Source organism: Apis cerana, linkage group LG7 (assembly GCF_029169275.1).
Source record: "Apis cerana isolate GH-2021 linkage group LG7, AcerK_1.0, whole genome shotgun sequence".
In the NCBI taxonomy this organism is placed as follows: domain Eukaryota; kingdom Metazoa; phylum Arthropoda; class Insecta; order Hymenoptera; family Apidae; genus Apis; species Apis cerana.
In genome coordinates, this window is record NC_083858.1 from 1,771,477 (window position 1) to 1,791,937 (window position 20,461).

General features: G+C 37.3%; 2 protein-coding genes across 3 annotated transcripts in view; one reads left to right on the forward strand and one right to left on the reverse strand.

Moving 5' to 3' along the window:
* Positions 1 to 147: 147 nt before the first annotated feature.
* Positions 148 to 3,319, forward strand: LOC107993702 (uncharacterized). The gene is made up of 2 exons (XM_028664757.2): positions 148 to 370; positions 2,835 to 3,319. The coding sequence occupies exons 1-2, from the start codon at positions 177 to 179 to the stop codon at positions 3,091 to 3,093; spliced, it is 453 nt and encodes a 150-aa protein (XP_028520558.2). The 5' UTR covers positions 148 to 176; the 3' UTR covers positions 3,094 to 3,319.
* A 1,433-nt stretch (positions 3,320 to 4,752) lies between these two features.
* Positions 4,753 to 20,461, reverse strand: part of LOC107993717 (GAS2-like protein pickled eggs) — a 50,275-nt gene continuing 34,566 nt past the window's right edge. Inside the window, exons 4-8 of one of the 2 annotated variants that reach the window (XM_028664759.2) lie at positions 14,259 to 14,460; positions 13,179 to 13,263; positions 12,078 to 12,498; positions 11,460 to 11,871; positions 4,753 to 8,145 (exon numbers count right to left, since the gene is read on the reverse strand). In XM_028664759.2, coding sequence (XP_028520560.2) covers positions 7,214 to 8,145; positions 11,460 to 11,871; positions 12,078 to 12,498; positions 13,179 to 13,263; positions 14,259 to 14,460 — 2,052 coding nt within the window. In that variant the 3' untranslated portion in view covers positions 4,753 to 7,213. Of the gene's footprint in view, positions 8,146 to 11,459; positions 11,872 to 12,077; positions 12,511 to 13,178; positions 13,264 to 14,258; positions 14,461 to 20,461 lie in introns of both variants that reach the window. The other variant, XM_028664758.2, reaches the window with a different exon arrangement.

Below are 20,461 nucleotides of genomic sequence, written 5' to 3' on the forward strand. Positions count from 1 at the left end.
AAAGAGCACAATTTTTATCACCTTTTATCCTATTAATACCAGTAGATATATATATAGCACCGTTTCTATGAATGAAAATCACATTCCTACGCGAGGTATTCGCGCCAACTCTCAGCCAAAGAGTCGAGAGGCGAACGAAACAAAGGAACATAAAACTCGATGCGAGGCAAGGAACGATGCTCGATCGTAAAGCTCCGGCTGTTAGCTCGATCGTTCCCGAACGTGCAATGATTCAATGGTGGAAGGGCGTGGGCAGTTGTTACGCGGTTGGGACCACTTGTGAAAAGGAACCAGAGGCACCTGCACACCGCCCACGAGAAGAAGAAGAGGAGGAGAACGCCAAGGGCCCGGTGTATCCCAGACGCTGGAGGTCGGTGGATATTACTCGAGAAACGGTGAACATCTTAACCCTTAACTGGCCAATACATCACATCCGTTGCGCCACTTTGGCTCGCCTCTTCCTTCCTTCGTGACGGCCAACCAGGGGGCGGGACGAGGTTATTAAGGGTGGCTATAAATATTGCATCTCCTTGCGATCCCTCGCATTTTCGACAAATCTCTCTCCAACTCCGATTTTCTTATCTTCGAGATTAAACGTAATCAATGTTTTTCACGTTCACGCTATTTCGTTGATTTATGATTCAATGGAAGCACGACAATTTTTTAATTGCTTTGAACAATATCTGAGTTATTCTTTATATTTCGAATCTTTCGTACTTTATTTATCAACATATTGCCTCGATAATTTACGTGATTTTAAATACGATGACTTGAAATATGTGACAAGACAGCGATATCCTAAATTCCTAGAAATTTCGAAAAAATACATTTTAATTTATTCCAAATTCAGGTTTATGAAAGTGTATTAGGGAATAGTAGATTCTAACTGTAATTGCTTTTAACGATATTTTTTTTAAAAGATTTAAGAAATCCTTTTAACCCAGGGACTCGCTTAAACGTCATTTTATCGTTTTATTAAAACTTGATCGACGATACGCCGCGAATTTCACCAATTAGGCCAAGCACCTCGACCGAGATACGCGTTTAAGAGAGAGAGGAAAACGAAGAAGCGTCCCCCCTCCAGAGATTAAGAAATTTGCATACCGTAATGTGGACAGAGTGCTCGTGGGCGTGACAAATTGAACTTATAATTTTACTCACGACCTTACTATCAACATTGCACGGTATCTTTTCTGTCATCGATAATAAAAGGAAAGAAGAAGAAAAAAAAACCATCGAGCATTGATTAAAAATGAAAAGTTCCTTCGACTCGAATTATTTGAGATCATTTTCTCGTATCCGTGTACAGATGACGATAATAATTTTTCATCGAAATATAAAATAACCACAGAGTGGCAACGATATACAACGTTGATTAATGCAACAACGAACGAAACTTGTAAAACTTTTTGACGGTGGCGTTTCGCGCCGATTTGTCAACGTTCGGAATTTTAACGATGGCCAAGTATTGCGCGTTTTTATCCCGTGTAACGAACGCCGAGAGGTGAAAGTCCTCCCACGTTGTCGACGACGCTTACTTACCGAATTCGCCTCGACGATTTTCATACGTGAAAATTCACGAGAGAGAAAAAGGAGGGGGTTTTGAAAACATATTCAATTGCGAAACGAATGCCACCGAGCATTTATCACACGGCCATCTTAAAACGTGCCTGTTTTTTTTTAAATCTTACACAGCTTAGTCAAAGCTTGACTTTGTATTTGTTCGTACGAGTTAATTTGAAATTTGGGAATTTCAAAAAAATATTCAACGAATTCATCTCTGGTAATAGGAAAAAATTCTCAAGAGATACTTAAAAGAGCGTCAAACTTGAAAGTACAACGAAATTTACATAAATAAGAGGAACAGGTTTAACTTTATAAAGTGATTTTAACTAGCTTCGATTTGACTAAGTTTCGAGGCAAAGGGGATATCCATTGAGGATAGATTGATCAACTATTTAAACTATCGATATATTGCGTGATGATAAATTAAACATGCAACCGTTCTCAGGAATCTGGAAAATACATGTACGCATTAAGATTTGTGTACAGAGAACATATGCTGCAATTTCCACGAGATCCCGGGGAATACCAAACCGAATGCATAATGAGCAACGACGCACCATACATAGATATCGTTCGACGTGTTAAATGAGAATCATTAGATCGACTTAAGTGGATTTTCTAATTGCCGCCATTATTTTTACGCGGTTACTTTGCATCGGCAATTACGGCCGGTAAACAATTTGTCGTTGCGGCTATGAACCAGCTGGCATGAACTAAATTATATCGTTGCCGCAATACCACGTGATAAACGACGAGTTTGAATGAGATATAACGTGTTTTCACGATGCCTTTTTCTTTTTAACATGATTCCCGGTATATTTGTTAATGGAAAAGGATTATTAGTACCTTCCGAAATCCAATTATTTAGTAGTATTTACAACGTTTCTACTTTCGAATTCTTTCCCTAATTATTTCGAAATTACATTGATTCTGATCTTCCAATTCGAGTTTAAATTTTTCTTTATCTCGTTAGAATTAAAATTTTCCTAATGATATCCTCATTAGATTAAGATTTCCATAGATCGTAAAGCTGTCTCAACATTTTTTTTTATACGCTTATATTTTGATATTCCATCTCTCTAGTTTAATCAAGATTATCCCAAACTTCCCTATATCTCAAATCTAAAATTCCCCATATTCCAATACAACTCTTCGAGATTCTCCTTACTTACCCGATACTTCAAATTACTTAACCGATATCGATACCGAAGAAAAGTACACCGCCGATGCCTCACGAAACGTTTGCTAATCGTCTCCATTATTTTCAGCATGCACGATGGAATCGTCGCTGTTATTATCGCCACGGTGTCCGTCATAAATCTCACGGCTCGCGGACGTTTCAAAAATGCCGCCTCCCTTCCGAGATCCTGTTGTATTGTACGTAGAGCCGACAGGCCCAGACAGAGGGAGCCGCGTGCTGACTCACGTATAGACACGTGCACGGACCCACGGCGTGGACCATTGTTGGTGGCTGCTGCTGTCCGAGAACGAGAGCTGTCTCGCCATATGCGGCAAGGACGCCGATGACTGCGGTGTATTGGGCCTCGTAATGGGCCTTACGCGCACCTTTACCCGCGCTTAGAGCCTTTGGAATTGGAGGAAAGTACAAGGATGGTGAACGATGGTAGAATGTGTTCTGGATTACGATTAATATATTTATTATCGTATTCGTGATATTGAAAAACCAAGGAGTTAGGAATGTTTCAATTTAGGTTTTTCCATAAATTAAAATATATTATTATTCCTGGGATGATTTTATATTGGATTTTTATATTCCACGCGTTTCGAAGGATTCGAAGAAAGAATCTCACGATCGTTTCGTTAAAGCTTTTTATTTTTTTTATTTTTTTTTTTTTTTATGCAAATTTTCAATTTACAACTTCTCGTAGATAAAATGATATAACGTAACATACTCAACGTTGCATATAATAATCATAATAATCAATCATCATCTTCATTCGCAATGATGATAATAATAATCGTAATAATAATAATAATCATCGCAATAATAATAATAATCATTCTTAATCAGAATAATAGCGATAGTTTGCAGTTCTTGCAATAATATTAATATTTGTAATCATCGTTATTGTTTTTTTTTTATTTTTTTCCTTTTTTATTTTCATCATAGCGGTAAAACCGCGGCTGCTTGGGGTTATGAAGCTTAGGTTTAAAAACACGAAAGAGTTTTACCCCCACATTCGAGACTTGAAAATCTACGAGCAATTTTTTTTTTAATATATCTTTCGGAACGAACTGTGGTCTCTTCTTCTTCTTCTTCTTCTTCTTTTTTCAAATATTTTGTACGACGAATAGTTCGGACGTTCCTCGATCAGGGAAACAGCGTTTTGTCGAATTCAGTTTATCGAGAACTTTTGGACGGGAAATATTGGTATTTTTTGGACGAATAATTTTTTTATATACATTTTTTTCATCTTTTTGTATCTTTCGTAAAAGAAAAATGTATTTTTATAACGTAAAATTATACTAGGAGGGAATAAAAATTTTATAATATCATAAATGAATTGAAAATGCGAAGAGAAAAACTTCTTTTCTTATATAATTATAAGATACAATTCTCAGACATTCCGTACAAATTAAACGTAACTTCGATGCTCTTATTTTCGATATAGCAAATAATTAAATAGCAATAATAATAGGGAAAATAATCCACGCATCGTTCGAACATTACAGAGACCACAGCAATTTCCGGAAAGTGCACCTAACGCGTTTCACTAAAAAATAATTCCATTATTCTTATTCTTTTTTTTTTTCTTTTCTTTTCTTTTCTTTTCTTGTTTCGAGTATTATTACGTTTCGTGTTACAATCTCTACTCGAACATCTGGTCAACAAAATAAACTTCTTCTCTGCTTCCCTACCGGAAGTGTACTTCTTAATTCGTAATCAATGGGTGTCGTGGTTTCCGTGGCGGGACGTACTCGTTCGAGGAAACTTCGAGAGGAAACGAAACTTCGATAAATATCGAGAGGCCGATTTTAGGCCGTGTGGACACAATTTCTTTTATTAGATAATTATAAAAAATATTCGACCGCCTCCTCCACCTTGAATCTGTTGCGTTTCATTCAAAAATATTTCTCGAAATGCTACTCCATATTACGATATTTTCAAGTATCTTTACGATTTTGATTCACTCGATATACAGAAGTGGATATAGAAGTTTATAATTTTTCGTTATATATTCATTTTCATCTGTACATTCTTTTTGTATTCTATATTACAAAATTGAAAATTTAAAAGCCTTACAAATTTTTTTGAGATTTCGCAGCGATTTAAAAAAGATTCCACACAAAAAATTCTTCCATCAATTCTACGTTCATTCTCTCCGCGCAAATGAGTCTTTTCATATTGAAAAATTGAACGTAATCCGAATTACTTGAACTCTTCCATTCGAATCGCGTCAAATATTCCTCTTCGCTCCGATATTCACTCACTACTTTATTGAGCAATAATAAACTTAGTTACAGATCTTTAATTTTGCACCTTATCTACTATCTACAATTTCTATGCAAAATATTCCCCTACCCCCTCTAAATTTTCATCTTTCTATCTTCTAACGAAACGCGAGAACACGTCCCGCACGAATTCCATCTTCCCCTCAAGACACTTGATACAAAATGCCGCTACGCTCGCGTTTATGGTATAAAAAACATAGTGAAACATTGGAATGGAGTTTCGTTCAACTATATCGTCGCTATCTACATTAATGCAGTCTGTTCTTTCTTTTTTTTTTTTTTTTTTGGGGGGGGGGGGTTAATTTTTCCTGTCGAATCTCCCTTCTTCTTAAGCACCGCCTCTTTTTTTCTATCCTTATCGTTATCGTTTCTTGCGTTATCCTGTATCCTCCCTCAAGCGAACTTGCAACGCGCAAATAAATCGTCTTCAATAAATACAACCGATAGACTATATAAATAAATAATTTTTCGCACGGCCTAGCACCCGTGGCGAACGATTGAACGTAGAAATTCCGAGACCTCTTTTTCAACGAATCTCTCGATGAATCGTCTCAAGAAATCGAGATTTACACTCGTCGATATGCGTTAAGCTAAGAAAACTGATCACAAGATGTCGCGATTGTTCCATTTTGTCGTGATAACTCATTAGCTTTTTCTTTTTTCTTATTTTTCAACTCACATTTCCAACGATTCGTTCTCCTCTTCTCTCCTAATCTTCTTCGAACCTTTTCCAATTTATCCGTTTTCCGATATTTCTCGAGTCACAGAATCCTAACTATTGTATTTCGTTTCGTGATAAAAGAATCTAATAAAAAAAAAAAAAAAAGAAAAATCGACTTATCGATTACGATATACGAGAAAAAGAGAGAGAGAGAGAGAAAGAAAAATATCACGACAAAGAAGAGAGATCGCTCGTCGTTCGTGACCAACGTGCAAGGTGTAATCTCTCGTCTTGGATCAATCGACGAGCCGTCAGCCGGGGATGCAATTGACTGGAAGCAAATCGATCGGGAAGCTATTAACGCACACCAGGCTAATTGCTCGCTCGAATACTCGCTCTGTTCATCAATCGAAATTATTGTTAATCGTCGACGAGACGAATTTTCTCTCTCGTCCACCTACCTACCTACTCCTATACCTACCTATCTCCTTCCTCCTCGCCTCCTCTGTCCATCCTCTTTTCATGTCTTTCCTTTTTCCCTCTCTTTCCTTTTGTTAATTTTTTTCTTTTTTTCTTTTTTCTTTTTTTTTTCCTTTTTTATTTTTTTTTTGGTCGTCTTATAATCTTATTTGCATCACGAACGTCATCTCACGTTCAGCACCATCCGAGCACCACCCCGATACACACGCGACTCCTACGAGCTAACCGATCGACCTCGTACCGTTAAGGCCCGTTAAGCTTCGCCTCTAATCGGACGCCTTCGATCTGCCATCGCGGAAATGTGGAACCTTTCTTTTTTCTTCCCTTTCGAGAAAAAAATATCGGAGAATTTTTCGCGCGCGACTAAAGAACTCGCGAAAGAAAGAAAAAAGAGTAAGATGATTTCTATTCCTCCTTGAGATGAGATAAAATTTTCAATCACAGTGTCGTTGTACACATCAGAGATAGTTTTAAGAAAAAAGAAATCCTTCAAGCACCGTCAAAACATTTTTTCCAAAATTATCGGGTTATCTCATACGGTGATGTCGCTTCGAGAGCCAAGTATCCATGTTCGATAGAAAAATATAATAATCGTCGACTTAGCATCTTAAAATAAGATTAAATTTTCCGTCAAGAGAGACTGTCCGTCCGTGGATAAAGAGAGGTTTTCCAAGCGGAGCATTACCCAGGAAAATAACCTTAAAAAAAAAAAATGAAACGATCTTATCCCCACGCTCCAATTTAAACACCCTCTCCTGGACGCCAATCGCTCTCTTCTATCTCTACTCGCGCGTAGTTGCACGTATCCACGTGGTGATCGCGTCGTAATCGGCACAAATATCTCTGAAATCGAGGGCGTCACGAGCTCTCGCGAAGCTCCGACACGGTCCTCTTGGCCTGCGATCGAGGAGCCCGATGACCTCGAGGACACGCTTCGAACCAGCTTCATCATCGTCGTCACCATCCTCATCCTCTTCATCGTCATCATCTACACCGTCCCCTAGACGTTGTTCGACAGCCGCGAGAGAGACTTCACACGCTGTCGGACGCGACGGACATCGGCCTCTTGTAAACGGGGGCCGGTATCCTGGAGAAACCTCCCCTCTCCGACACCGACTTGGGATCCTTCCTGGGACTGGCCGTCATCTGATTGTCCTGGGGCAACGCCACGGTCCCGTTACCGTCGATCCACGCCCTGGTGAACTCCATGTTCGGCACTCCCTCCCCGGAACCGTGGGCCTGGTAATCCCTCAACAGGTCCTGGAGCTTCTGCACCACCTCGCGCTCGTCCTGCAAATGGCCCACTTTCTGAAGGATCTGCTCGAGGAGGGGATTGGCCACCTTGGTCGGCGAGGATTGAAGCGATCCAGTAGCTGTCTTCATCCTCCTCCCGTTCCTATCGTACTGCATACCACCGCCGTTCGAACTTTGCCTGGGCAGGCTCTGCCTGGCTGGACTCTTCCTGCTGAAGTTGGGGGCTGTCGTCGTCGTCGTCGCCGCCGTCGTTGCACAATTGTTGGCCGACGAGCCTTGGGGGTTCAGGAAAGTGTCGGATTGAATGCTGGGCCTCTGCCTCGCCTGCCTACCGTTCCACGTGTTGCTACCGCTCACTGGACTCTGACAGCTTTTACCGCCGGCGATCACCGCCGACGCCTTGCTCAGACTTCCCGTTGGCGGCTTGCGTAAGCTGTTCCTTATAGTGCCGCGTTTCAAGGGACTTCCTTCTGGGCTCGAGTTGCTGTCCCTGGGCGTTCTGCTTCCGGACGAGGCTCTGGAAACGTTGCTGTTCTCACGCACGATCGAGTTGGCGCGAGGGGTACGGTCCCCGGAGGAGGAGGCCACGCTTCTCGAGGGGGAGGCTCGAAGAGGACTGGGTGGGCCGATACGGATCTTGCGCAGACCCGTTTCGATGCTCTCCGTTTCCACGCACGACCTCTCCTCTGGCTCTGGCTTCGAGGGTTGCTCTGCAACAGGGGATGCAACCAGACGATGCGGATTAACCGTGGATTAACCTTGGTTTAAGAGTTTATTTATTCGATTTAAAGGGGACATTTTCTTCCTATTCTCGCCGTGGCGTTTATTAAAGTTACGAATACGGTTGTTGGATGTTGGTTGAATTGGATGTAAATCGATTGCGTAACTACGACTTCCGCATGCGATCTCGCGTAAATGTCACCGGCTTGTTTATTCTCCAGCTCTCGGTTTTCGACGAGATTTAGGATTCGACGAGAACGGTGCGTGGGCAATTGGCCGAATTTACGATCAAGATAATCGCGTCCGACTTCTTTACGTCACATTCTTTACGAGTGAAGAACGAGCGATTTTTGCGCGCTTTTTGTTAATCGAATTCGTTCTTATATGCACTTTATACAATCGAAAGGTAAAAATAGTAATCAAAATTTTCACTCGCGAAAACGAAACAAATATCTTTAATTTTTTTAATTTAACTCCTCGTTCTCTTCGAGCAATTATCTTATTATTCGAATTCTTCCTCCCCCCTGAAAATGAAAATTTTATTCCCCACTTTCTTCTTATCCTCGCGATATGCTTCTACGGCATCGGTGCTCAATTTTAATCGAAGATATTACGATTGCATAATTTCGGTAATAACGTTTGTTGCGCGACGCAGAGAACGATTATATTCTGACTTTATAGGGGGTAAAGAAAGTTATTGGTGGAAGTTTATCAATTAGATAATAATAAACGCGAGAACATTCAAAAAAGTCGTGGAACGCATTTTTAATGGTACGCGAAATACATTGCCAAAAACAATTTTTACAAATATTATTTCAAGGAAATATTTTACGCGATCTGGACGTGTTCCAAGATAATCGGCATAATTTCTCGATGACACTATTCCTCTCGAAAAATAAATTGTAACAAGTAAATTGACGTTCAAAGTAGTTTGAATTGATATATTATAATAGAAAATAGTCGATTCAACGATTATTCCAATTTGGATGCTCGATAATATAATAATCGAAATAATTCATTTTAACTACGACTAACTTTGATTTTCTAATAATAGAATGCGCTATTTAAAATTTAATATTCTCCATTGTTTTAATTCTCACACATTGCCGTATCCTTGATAATATTAAAATTCTAAAAAAAAAAAAATTCCAATCTAATTAGAAATTTCAATATTGCATTACCTTTTAAATACCCACTATCGAATATACAATTCCCAATCTTCCATAGATACTTCCTTTTTCAAAATCACCTTACCACCTTCCTCCCACGGTCGAGACGAGAAAGGAAATCGAATCATTATTTAGAAGTGGATCACGGTAGCTCCACTTACGTCATACCCCTAACATAAATAAAACGCATAATAAAACGTATATGATATCCTACGTAATCGAGAGCTCCTCTTCGTATTTTATTATACACCGTCCAATACATTTTGGACCACCTTGTAGCTCATTAATATTCAATCTACACGAACACACGTGTACACTTAACCTGACATTTAACCGACTGTGAAGGATTACGCGAAGAAAGGGGTATCTGTGTGCGTGTATCGCCAAGCGTGGGCGATCTTCAACAGCAACCTGTCCACGGAACAATCGCCAACGGTCGATCCTCGATAACGTTTTGCCTCCAATACCGTGATTCACGCACTTGACACATACTCCACATCTTTCTATGCTCGGGACAACGGTTTCCGCGCACTGCTACCTTCGTATTTCCCTTTATTTGCGTTTCAAAATTTAATTTTTTTTCCTTCTTCTTCTTTTTAAAGAGAAATAATTCGAACGAAAGTGTGACGATTCGTATTTCCTTTCCTTTTTCGTAATTGTAAACATTACGATTTTCAAATTTATGCATGTTTATTCGAATATTTTTTAATATATTTCCTCTTGAATTTAAACAATTTTTCAGTTTTCGATTAAAATATTATATATTCCATAATTGTTTTGTAATTTTCTCTGATATCCAAGCGACTTTCCCGGATTAGAATTTTTGATTGATGAAAATATTCTATGCTACGCTGGAATGGGACAAAACACGATAAAAACAAGCATACAAGGCAATTCTATACACCGACGAAAGAATCTGAGGAGTGGGACAGCGAAGATTTATAGAGCTCGAACGCGAATTAAATTCTTGTTACCAGGCTGGACAATCTCAGATAATAAAGTTACTAGATAAACGAATATTAATTTTTAGAATCTCTAAATACAATAAACGAATAATTACGTTTGTTAAAACTTGAAATGGGAAATTAAAAAGAGAAATGTTGCAATAAATTCAATGCGTAAATCATGTTAAGAAAGAAAATAAGTAAACGAAGAAAAGAGGGAAATAAGAAAAATATCGAGAGCTCGAGAAAGTTTGAAACGCAAGAGGATATGTACTTGTACAATAGTTCGTTTTGTTCGTCCATCCTTGATACGTTCGTATTAAACTGAATGACTCGCTTTGATCGAAAAGCCACGCGAGAATCATGCGTTTTCTTCGCAGCGGGATGCGATTATCACGATCGTTCGACGATTTCACTCGACTTACAGTAATGAAACGGCCTATATGCTAAGAGTCTATTTAACCAATATTCTCTTTCTTCCTTTTATCTTTCTATTTAATGATTTGTCATTTGTATTGGAAAAGAATTTTTCAGAACGGAATATAGCAAGTTGGATATAATTTTATGCTCTAATCATTTTGCCAAAGAATCGATAATCGTTATTTATTTAAAAAAATTTCAAGTAAAAATAAATAGCTAATAAATAACGATCTTGAAAAAATTTATCAAAGGATACGAGAAGCGATGAATGCCTTATTATACCAATTGTACGTTCTTTGTAATTGTACGTATTCAAAAAATCCACGACTCTCAACTTTCGTCATTTCTCCTGAACGGAATTAGAAAAGATCGTATTCATTTCTGATCTGAAAACGAATTCGTAAAAAACTTTTTCCTTCAACAATACTTTAAAAAGATTTGGATTGGTTTACATAACCACTCTAATCTCCTTTAACTAATAACCACAGTCACAGGGGATCGTTCGTCAAAGTGATTTTCGAAACCCTAACCTTAAACGATTCTAACAATCGAAAACACCAACACACATTCCCCCAAAAACTTTCGCCATTCACGAATTTCCATCGCAACCTCGACCCGGCCAACGGTATTACAACACGGTATTCGCGTAACAGGCGTGCCAACCCACGCAGCCTTGACAGCCCATAAATCCCAACGCGCGAAATAACGCGAGCACGAAAAAGAAAGTTTCCGACTCGAAAATAGCAGAAATGAAACGAGAATCTTGCTTACTTTGACAATCGGCAACCGTGGGCGACCCTTGCGTGCAAGTCCCGGAATTTCCGTTTCCACCAGTTGGCTGGACTGCTCCTAAGCTTCTGTAACCTTCGTCGGACACTTCGCTGCAATTGTCAGAGTGCTCTCCGTCGTGCGGCGACTTGGTGTAATGTACGTTCCCCGTTACGTCTTTGCTGAAATTCTCCAACACGGGCTCCTCCTTGATTGCCGGTGGACTAGGGGTCGGGCTGCGACTACTCGAGTCCTCGCGACACTTGTAGTTGTAAATCGTCGGCTCGTATTTCGGCGTGTCGTCTTTCTCCACTGCCCTGCGTGCCACGCCACCGTCGACAACGTATCGTCTCGTGAATTCCTCTGTTAGGGGGACTTTCGTGCGGATTTCTTGATGGAGATCCTTCTTCGCATCCTGGAAAAATGTTTCGGGGAAATGTTCAGTTTTCGTTGAGAATTTTCTCCAGTGGCAATTTGTGTCAACCTTTTGAATAACGAGTTTATTATTCGTTTCTTGAGAAGTATAATTGGTTATATTTTCTCAATTTTGATCTTATCTGTTATCCTTGACCCAACGTCCATATAAATAACTCCTGCTCACCCATAATTCCTCAAAATTACCTTTGCTTCCTGATGCTGCCTTCCATGATGGGTCGGTGAACGAGCCTCTTCGTAGAGGCCTCTGCCAGCCGAATCCACCGCAGATCCACCCTTCGCGCTGTCCACTTTCGTCGTCGGGCTGTTGGACCTCAGTTGAGCCTTCGGTGTTGGGGATCTCGAGCGTTGCTTGCCAAAATCTGACTGATGAACAGGGCTGCCCAAGAACTTCCTCTGTGGCGTTGGGCTTCTCGATCGATTGATCTTTCGTTGCTCGTCGCCGCCCGTCGTCGTTTGTTGCTGTTGTTGCTTATTGCCACCGAGCTGGTGGGGCGTGGGCGATCGGGAGCGGTTGCTGGAAACGCCCTTGGCAGCGTGCGCCGATTGCTGATTCTGCATCGTGCCCGCGCACGAGCCGACGCTCGACGCCGAACTCCGTCGAGTTCTAGGGGGTGATCTGCGGATCAGCAACCGGATTTTTCTCTAACGGGTTGTGGGGCAGGCAATTATGCAAGCTGGAGGACATTCTACGCTTTGCATTCTTTTTTTTTATGTACATTTCAGAGTTTTTTATTTGTTTATTTGTTCTTTTTTCTTTTTAGTTTTAATTATATGACCGGGCTTTTGAAATCTTTTGCCCTTCAATGCATATCTTGCCTATCCTTCTATATCGTAAAATAGCTTCAACGTGTTAGTTATGTTCTACTTTGAATGTTAGTCATTTGAATTGAGATGATTTAGATATTAGCGAGAAATTGTGAATTAGAAATATTAGATTTTAATGGGATAGATCAGTCGACATAAAAGGGTATTGATTCAATATATTAAAATATAAATAATCTATTCGACAGAATAGAGATGTAAACGATGAAGAGAGATCTTTTAAAATTTCTTATAAATGTTTTGAAAGTTAATTTAAGGTAACAAAGAAAGATATATATCTTTAGTTCAGAATACGAAGATATTTTTATCCTTAAATCCAGGATTCTTCTCATTCTAACAACGCAACAATCATAATCTCAGGTGCATAATCTTTTATTATTAAGGAAGCGGTAGAAAATCTTTGCTTTGAAACGAATGACTGCAGACAGGCAAATGACACCTTGGAAGAAGAAAATTACTCACCTTTCGTAATGTACCTGCGCGCTGCCAAGGTCGAACGACCCTCCAGCCTTTTGAATCAATTTTGCTGAGATCATCGAGCGATGTGCTGCAAAAAAAAGAAAAAAAAGAAAAAATTATAAAAATAGAAAAAGAAAAAAAAACATTTGCGATCGCGCGTGCAAAGTTATGCATCCTGATTGCACAATTGGTCACGATATTCGTTTTTCGTCTGGTTTTTGCTAGATGGTCGTTAAAGGATTGGAACGTCATTTAGTGCTAATAGATATCTGTAAGCAAGTTGACTTCAATGCATGGAAAAGGATTAAAACGTTTATAAATAAAAATTGAATGTGTTTTAATCGTGTTGAGGGATAAGAATGAATGGAAATGAATAGAAGTAGTCTTTTTTTTTTGTTATTTTGTTCTTTTGTCATGATTTAAGAAGGAAAGGATTTAATCTGTGATGTAATGAGGAGATTCGTGGGATATATTTTATGATAAAGAAGATGATTGAGAGAACTGTGAATCTCGGATATTAAGATGTAATAAAAATATTATAAGAAACACTCAAAGAAATATTTAATAAAAAATCTCAATTGGGAAAGAATTCAAAAAATAAATAAAATTAAGTTAAAATTATAAGTTAATAAAAGAAATATCTTACGATCAAAGAAACGTAAATATTTGCCACTTGTTGTTAATTTAAAATTAAGACCTATTAAATCATCGATCTTACTATTTATTTTCGATAAAAAAAAAAAAAAGAAACTCCTCGAATCATCATATTTTTTTAAAACAAATACAAATCTGACAGTTCGTAAATTTGCGACCACAAAAAAAATAAAGAAAGAACAGTCCATCTTTAACAAACTCGTAACACGTAACAAAATCTCCGAAAGTCTCCGATCATCATCTTTATTTTCGACGACAATGAGCTCATCCTTGTTTAAACTGTCACCGTTGTCCCATATTTTTTTATATGTTTCACGATTAGCGCCATCAAAAAGAAAAAAGGAAAAAAAAAGGAAAAGAATAATACGAAAAAAAAGAATAAATAAAAAGTAAAGAGATTGCGTGAGAAATATTGAAAGATTCACTTACAAGTTCTGCATCGACATGGATCGTGTTTATCCAAATAATGGCTAAGGGTGTCCCAACCTCCACCTACTCGAACCATAACGTGGCTTCGAAGGATTCGCACGAATATCAACACTTTCGTGTCTCCGATTCGATATTTCCCTTCGGAAACGCGAATCATAGGGAATTGAGTGGGGCATGTGCACCTTTCTACCAAATCACGAACCTGAAATATAAAAATAGCAACGTGTTATTAAAAATTTTGGGGGAATTATAAAGATATTTGAAAATTATTCAAGAATGGATTTTTAATAGTTTCAATTTTTACCTTTTTAAATATCTATCACACAAATGGATCGAGTTAAATGTGTAGAAGAATTCGTATTAAAACGCTATAAAAAAAATTTTACTGTGCAAATTTAAAAAATGTTAAATAACGAAAAGATGCGTGAAAAAAATATTTCTGTGAAATTTTGAATTTTAAAAAAAAATACAAAGGAATATTTAAAATATACATTTTTTTTTTTTGGTATACAATTATTATGAACAGTTGCGAGAAAATTTATCCGTTAAATGTGTGTTAAATCATTGTTATGGAATTTCAAGCGATCGTAGAGACTTCGAAATACTCGACTAATTAGATTACAAACATAATCGGATCAACTGATATTTCACGTTTTCTTACAACATGTATTTCGATGTAGGATAGATTTAGATTCTAATCTTAAACGCGATGTTAAGAGATACAAAAGGTTGGAAAGTAACTAGATTAAGTAAATATCTTGTGAAAACAATCGATTTAATCTTTTCACTATTATATATGAATTTCGCACTAGCATATCTTCTTATATTTCAGAACAAATTTTTCTCAAAGAAACCAAAGCAATAAAGCTTTTTAAAGAAATAAAAATATAGTTAAAAAATTTCTCTTATCTTTCAATCAAAATTGGAAGCACTAAATACATTTTTATATTTACCTTCTCGTTTAATATGTTATTTTAAATATCTTTTTCTTGTATTCAAGAATCACAATTAATAAAATAATTCCTTTTGAATTACACTCTAAATATCTTTTTTCCTGTAACAAAGAAAAAAAAAGAAAGAAAGAGAAAAAGAAAAATACGAATCAGTGGATTTTCCTGTCTGATATTTACATACACGATAATTAGCTGAACAAAACGAATATTTTGAACAAAACGATTCAACGATCCAAATAAAAATGATATCAGTTCCCGTTGGATAATGCTCTTCACCATTCGCCTTTGGGTATGTCTACATTTTTCTGGATTTTCAATGCGGCGAAGTGAAAGCAGTACTGCGCCCTATCTGTCCGTCCGTCAAATATGCTCGCGGCACTGCGAGATCCCTCTAAAGGATTTAAATTTTATCGACTTTTAACCGGTTGTTAATTTTGTTCTCACCCGCCATGACGCGGGCAATACTTCCTGCTTCTACATTCTAAAAATATTTCCACACTAGATGAATTATTATTCGAGGAAATGATGCTTGAAAACGTATTATTCACGTTATTTGAATTATAACAGTTTTGCATTACGAAACATCTTTTCGTTATCTTTTCGATGATAATTATACGATTTTTAATTAAAACACATAAACCGTATTAAATACCACGTGCCCACTTGGATCCTAAAATTCGAAATGTAAAAATATTTGCGAATATAGAGATCTCGTATTTATTAAAATATACAAAAGGAAACTCTTCTGATTCGTCGTAACTGCAAACTAAAATTAACTAGAACAAAAAAATTACTAGATCGAACTATCCATATCTATCAATTTTCCAACTAAATATACGATTTCCGAAGATAAAAGAAATTCCTGACAGTAGGAGGGAAAAAAATATCAGAAAAGACTCGAACCAATTATCTCGAGTCACTTGGAAAGAGACCCCGTTATTCCAGCCGCAACCAAACTTTCTTCTCCCGACGTATTAAGTCGCCCGCGTTATTGATTACGCTCCTGTTATCGCCATGGCGAATCAGCCAGGGATAAATATATATCATTTACGTGCGAACACCCACAGGCGAGCTTTTGACAGTGGAACGGTGAAAATTATTTATCGCTGGATCGTTGCATCCACACGGTTCGGGATTTCTGAACGTGGTGGCGCTCGCATACTTTCTTGCGCGCACCACCAACCTCTCCTCTCTACTATTCCATGTCTGTCCATGACAACATTTCTCGCCGCCGATGATTTACACCAATTTTACACAAATGCATATAGGTATAATTTCCTGAAATTTCTACCAATATAGAATATCACTAGAATGGAAGGAACAATCGATTGGACTGCCATGGAGCATGGATGTTTTGTGATTGAGTCGGAAGAAAGAGGTTATGTGATGTATGGTGTTGAATTTGACGATGTGATTATTGATATGTATGTTTGTTTTATTTTTATTTATATTTATTAATGATAATCAATTGGTAGAGTTGGAAGATATCAGCATCGAGGTATGGAAAACTTTAAAAATTTAATTTTTAAATTCAAATAAAGTTCGATTTTTATTATTATTATTTACTTTCTGAGATTATTTCTGGATATCATTTTATACATTGTATAAAGAACACTTTCTAAATACTGTAGAAATACGACATTTACTTTAGAAATGTCAAGTATCAATTACAAGCTATTTAAACTATAAAAGATGGCGCTCGAAGCATCGATTGAAGCGAAGGGGTGTGCCTTTGACAACCAATTATTTTGAAACGTGCTATAAAAAGAAGAACAAGAAAAAAACGATATTCTAATTCATTTTCCATGCAAATTTTCCACGCTAAATACATATATCGTCATTGCATCCTCCCTACAGAATATAATTCAAAAAGAAGAATCCAGAAATATAGAACGAATTACAATTGTACAATTAACTATGCACATATACTGTGTACATGTATAAAACAGGAAGAATCATTGTTGAAACGAGAAATATACGAAAGTGAGATACAATAATCGAGGGAAAGGAAATGATGGACGATAAATCATTGTCGCAAATCGGTTGATTGGAATTCTAGGAGCGTACGGAACGGTGTTCCTGTTGACGTGGTCGCTTTGCGTCACATCGTTTCTTGTTCCAAATATTTCATTTCACGCGGACCTGCTTCGACGTTTCAAAGACAGGATGTGTTCGCCCCATAGTAATTATCGAATTATGCAAATCCATCATCTGTCAGGATTCGTACATGTCTCTAAGCAATTCCATCCAAGTTTTACAGCATTATTACCAGCATTATTATCATTGGTGATTGATATTGCGGTTAATGGTAGTTAATTATACCCAGATTTGGAAACGAAAGATTCATTGGCTCGATGAATTTCGTTCGGATCGATTTCAGTAACATCGCTCGTGTTGCCGACATTTTCTCATTTGCTTTTGCGACACATCGATTGTCTACGACTCAGTAACTTTCTAGGCTATATGTTTTCCATTTAGATACATTCGTTCAAAACAAGTTGTGGATAGAATAAAAAATAAAGATAATCGCGATTCCTGATTTTTAAAAGTATTGTTAATAATCAATTATTGTTCATTTATTTTGATAATTAAGTGAAAATGAAAGAAAATAATGAAAAAATTATACGTAAAATTTATAAACTAAATTTCCTAGACTCTATTAAGTATTATTAAATAAATTTTAATAATGTCCCCAAGTTTCTAGTGATCTATTAACATTTATTGTGCTAACGTAATATAACTAGATGAAACTTGGTAACTAGATATCTAAAAAAAAAGTTCCTAAATAAACTAGATATTGAAGAGTCGTTAACATTGAAGTAATAGTTTCCAGAATTTAGACGGTACAATGTGGCTCACGTATCGCTCGGAACAAATAGTATGGCGCATTGCAGGTGAGCGGACAGGATGAATGGTTATGATGCTATAATGCAAGGCCGCTACGGCTTACGTAATAGAGCCTAACCTAACGATACGGAACACGGTTTGTTATCGATGCAATCGTTTAGAAAGGTTCATAGGAAAAGCTTAGTTAGTTAGTTGGCAAGACTGGTCATCACGCGATACACCAAGATAATTAATAATATTAAAGAATAATATTGAGAATTTTATGTTGGAAATATTTTAATTATGTCTAGATAAGTGAAAAAAAATATATTTTTATATTTTTACAGCTGGATTTTTAAATATTAATAAAAATTGAAATCAATAAATGGATTGTAATATTGTTAAATTAATGTCATTCAAATTAATCTGCTGCTGCTATTGACAATGTAAAGATACTATAAGGAGAGAATATAAATAATAAAAAGTGCAATATATTTAAGAAATTGTATTTTTCATTCTCTGTGACTAACCAGAAAAAGTTTTTGCAAGAGAGAGCCAATCATAAGTAATCACTCGTCAATTTTGCCAAAAAAAAATCTATCTGTCATTCAACTTAGAAGAAGCATAATATAACCTCGAAATGCGAACAGATTAAAGAGCACGCGCAACATTTTTTTTTATTTCCTTTCTTGGCCACCGAGGGAAATTCTGACAAGCATACATTAACTCTCTTACTCTTTTATCTTTTTTCCCTCGACGCGTTTCTTCCTCCAAAGACGTGCATCAGTTTTTTTCAATTTTCAGAAAGCTCGAGCCAAGATGACTGACATTGACAGCTTCGTACACCGATAGTTAATGAAAAATGGACGAGTCGCGTTGTTATCGTAACAGCATCATGAGATCGCGTAAACGGTAATTACTCGCGATACGAGGAATTATCCAGCCATTACGGATCGATTTCAACCTTCCGTTTTCTTGTGAAATCGTTTTTTCTTTTTTCCTCGACCCGTTCAATCGACTTTCCCTGGAACAGTGACGCAAATGGAAAATTGATCGAATCGAACGAGAAAATGGCCGCGAGCAGTTCAACCCTAAATCGAATCCTAGGGTACCCTAGAAACTCTGAACAAATTGATATTTAAGACGAACATTTTGTACAAAAATTATGGACTATCGTTTACCAGATATTTATTAAGATATTTACGCTATAAATACGCGTTGTAATTTTTCTTTTATAGCCTACTTAATAGCTTCGAATATATTATATCGTTGATAATTTGCAAGATTGATCTTCACGACGAATAATTTCAGTCGATGAAATTATACGTAATCACAAGTGATAACGTTACAACTTCGATTAAGTAATCAAATTCGAACTAAAATTTTTCATTGCAGTAGAAAAAGAATTCCCTAATTTAATCGATCTGTTTTAAAATTGAAATGTTAAAACTGAAGCAATACTTAAAATAATTCACGATACGTTCTATAATACACATACACACCGAAAAATGATACTTCCATCGCGTTGTATCGTTGCGCTGTGCAGTAAGAAAGGAAACAGTGGAGAACAAATCGCGCACTTTATACCGGAAGTCGGGAGAGAAGCAAAGCGGAGTGGAATAATTCTGCGAGTAAGGTGAAACGACCTGGAGAAAAATTCAGGAATTAATTCGACGCTTATATATATGCGTGGGTAGTGAACGGTTTAACTGCCTCTCCTGCCTCCATTTTCTCTCTCTCTCTCTCTCATTATTCCCCTTTCCTTCTACGTCTATCGATATCCTTTTATTTCATTACATTCACTCTTATTATATAAAATAAATCATTATTAAATTGTCTCTTTCCAACACTTTTCCAACCTAACCTTTCGCTTCTCGCCTACAAATCTTGTGAAACAATTTTCTTTTTTCAACTAAAAAGAGTTTAAACGAAGATTTCGTGTAGAAGATAATAAATATGATGGATGCACGAAAAAGGCATTTCACAGAGGAAACGACATGGGGTCAGATAGAGGGATCGGGCGAATGAAGGAAAGTCCCGTCTAAATCCCGGCGGGATTAGTTTTCCAGGCTCGTTGTTATGTTAATGGATACGTCGACATGCGGAAGTATCATCACGACACAGGTACGAAAGGTTGTTCAACAAACGAGAAGTGTCCCACGAGCTTAGAACGACCCGACATTTTGACCTTTTCTTCTCTCTCTCCGGTGGTCATCGCCATACACATTTGGGAATGTAAGATCGTGGAAAATATTTCAAGGAAAAGAGGAGAGCGTTAAGCGCAGGAGAGGATTTTACGATTATTGCATTTAGAAGATTCGTCTCGGTTTCGACACCTTTGTGAATATTGCCAGCCGATCGAAAATCCTGTCCTTGCTTCATTGTTTTATAAATTTATATATCGTTTTGTAATCACTTTCACAT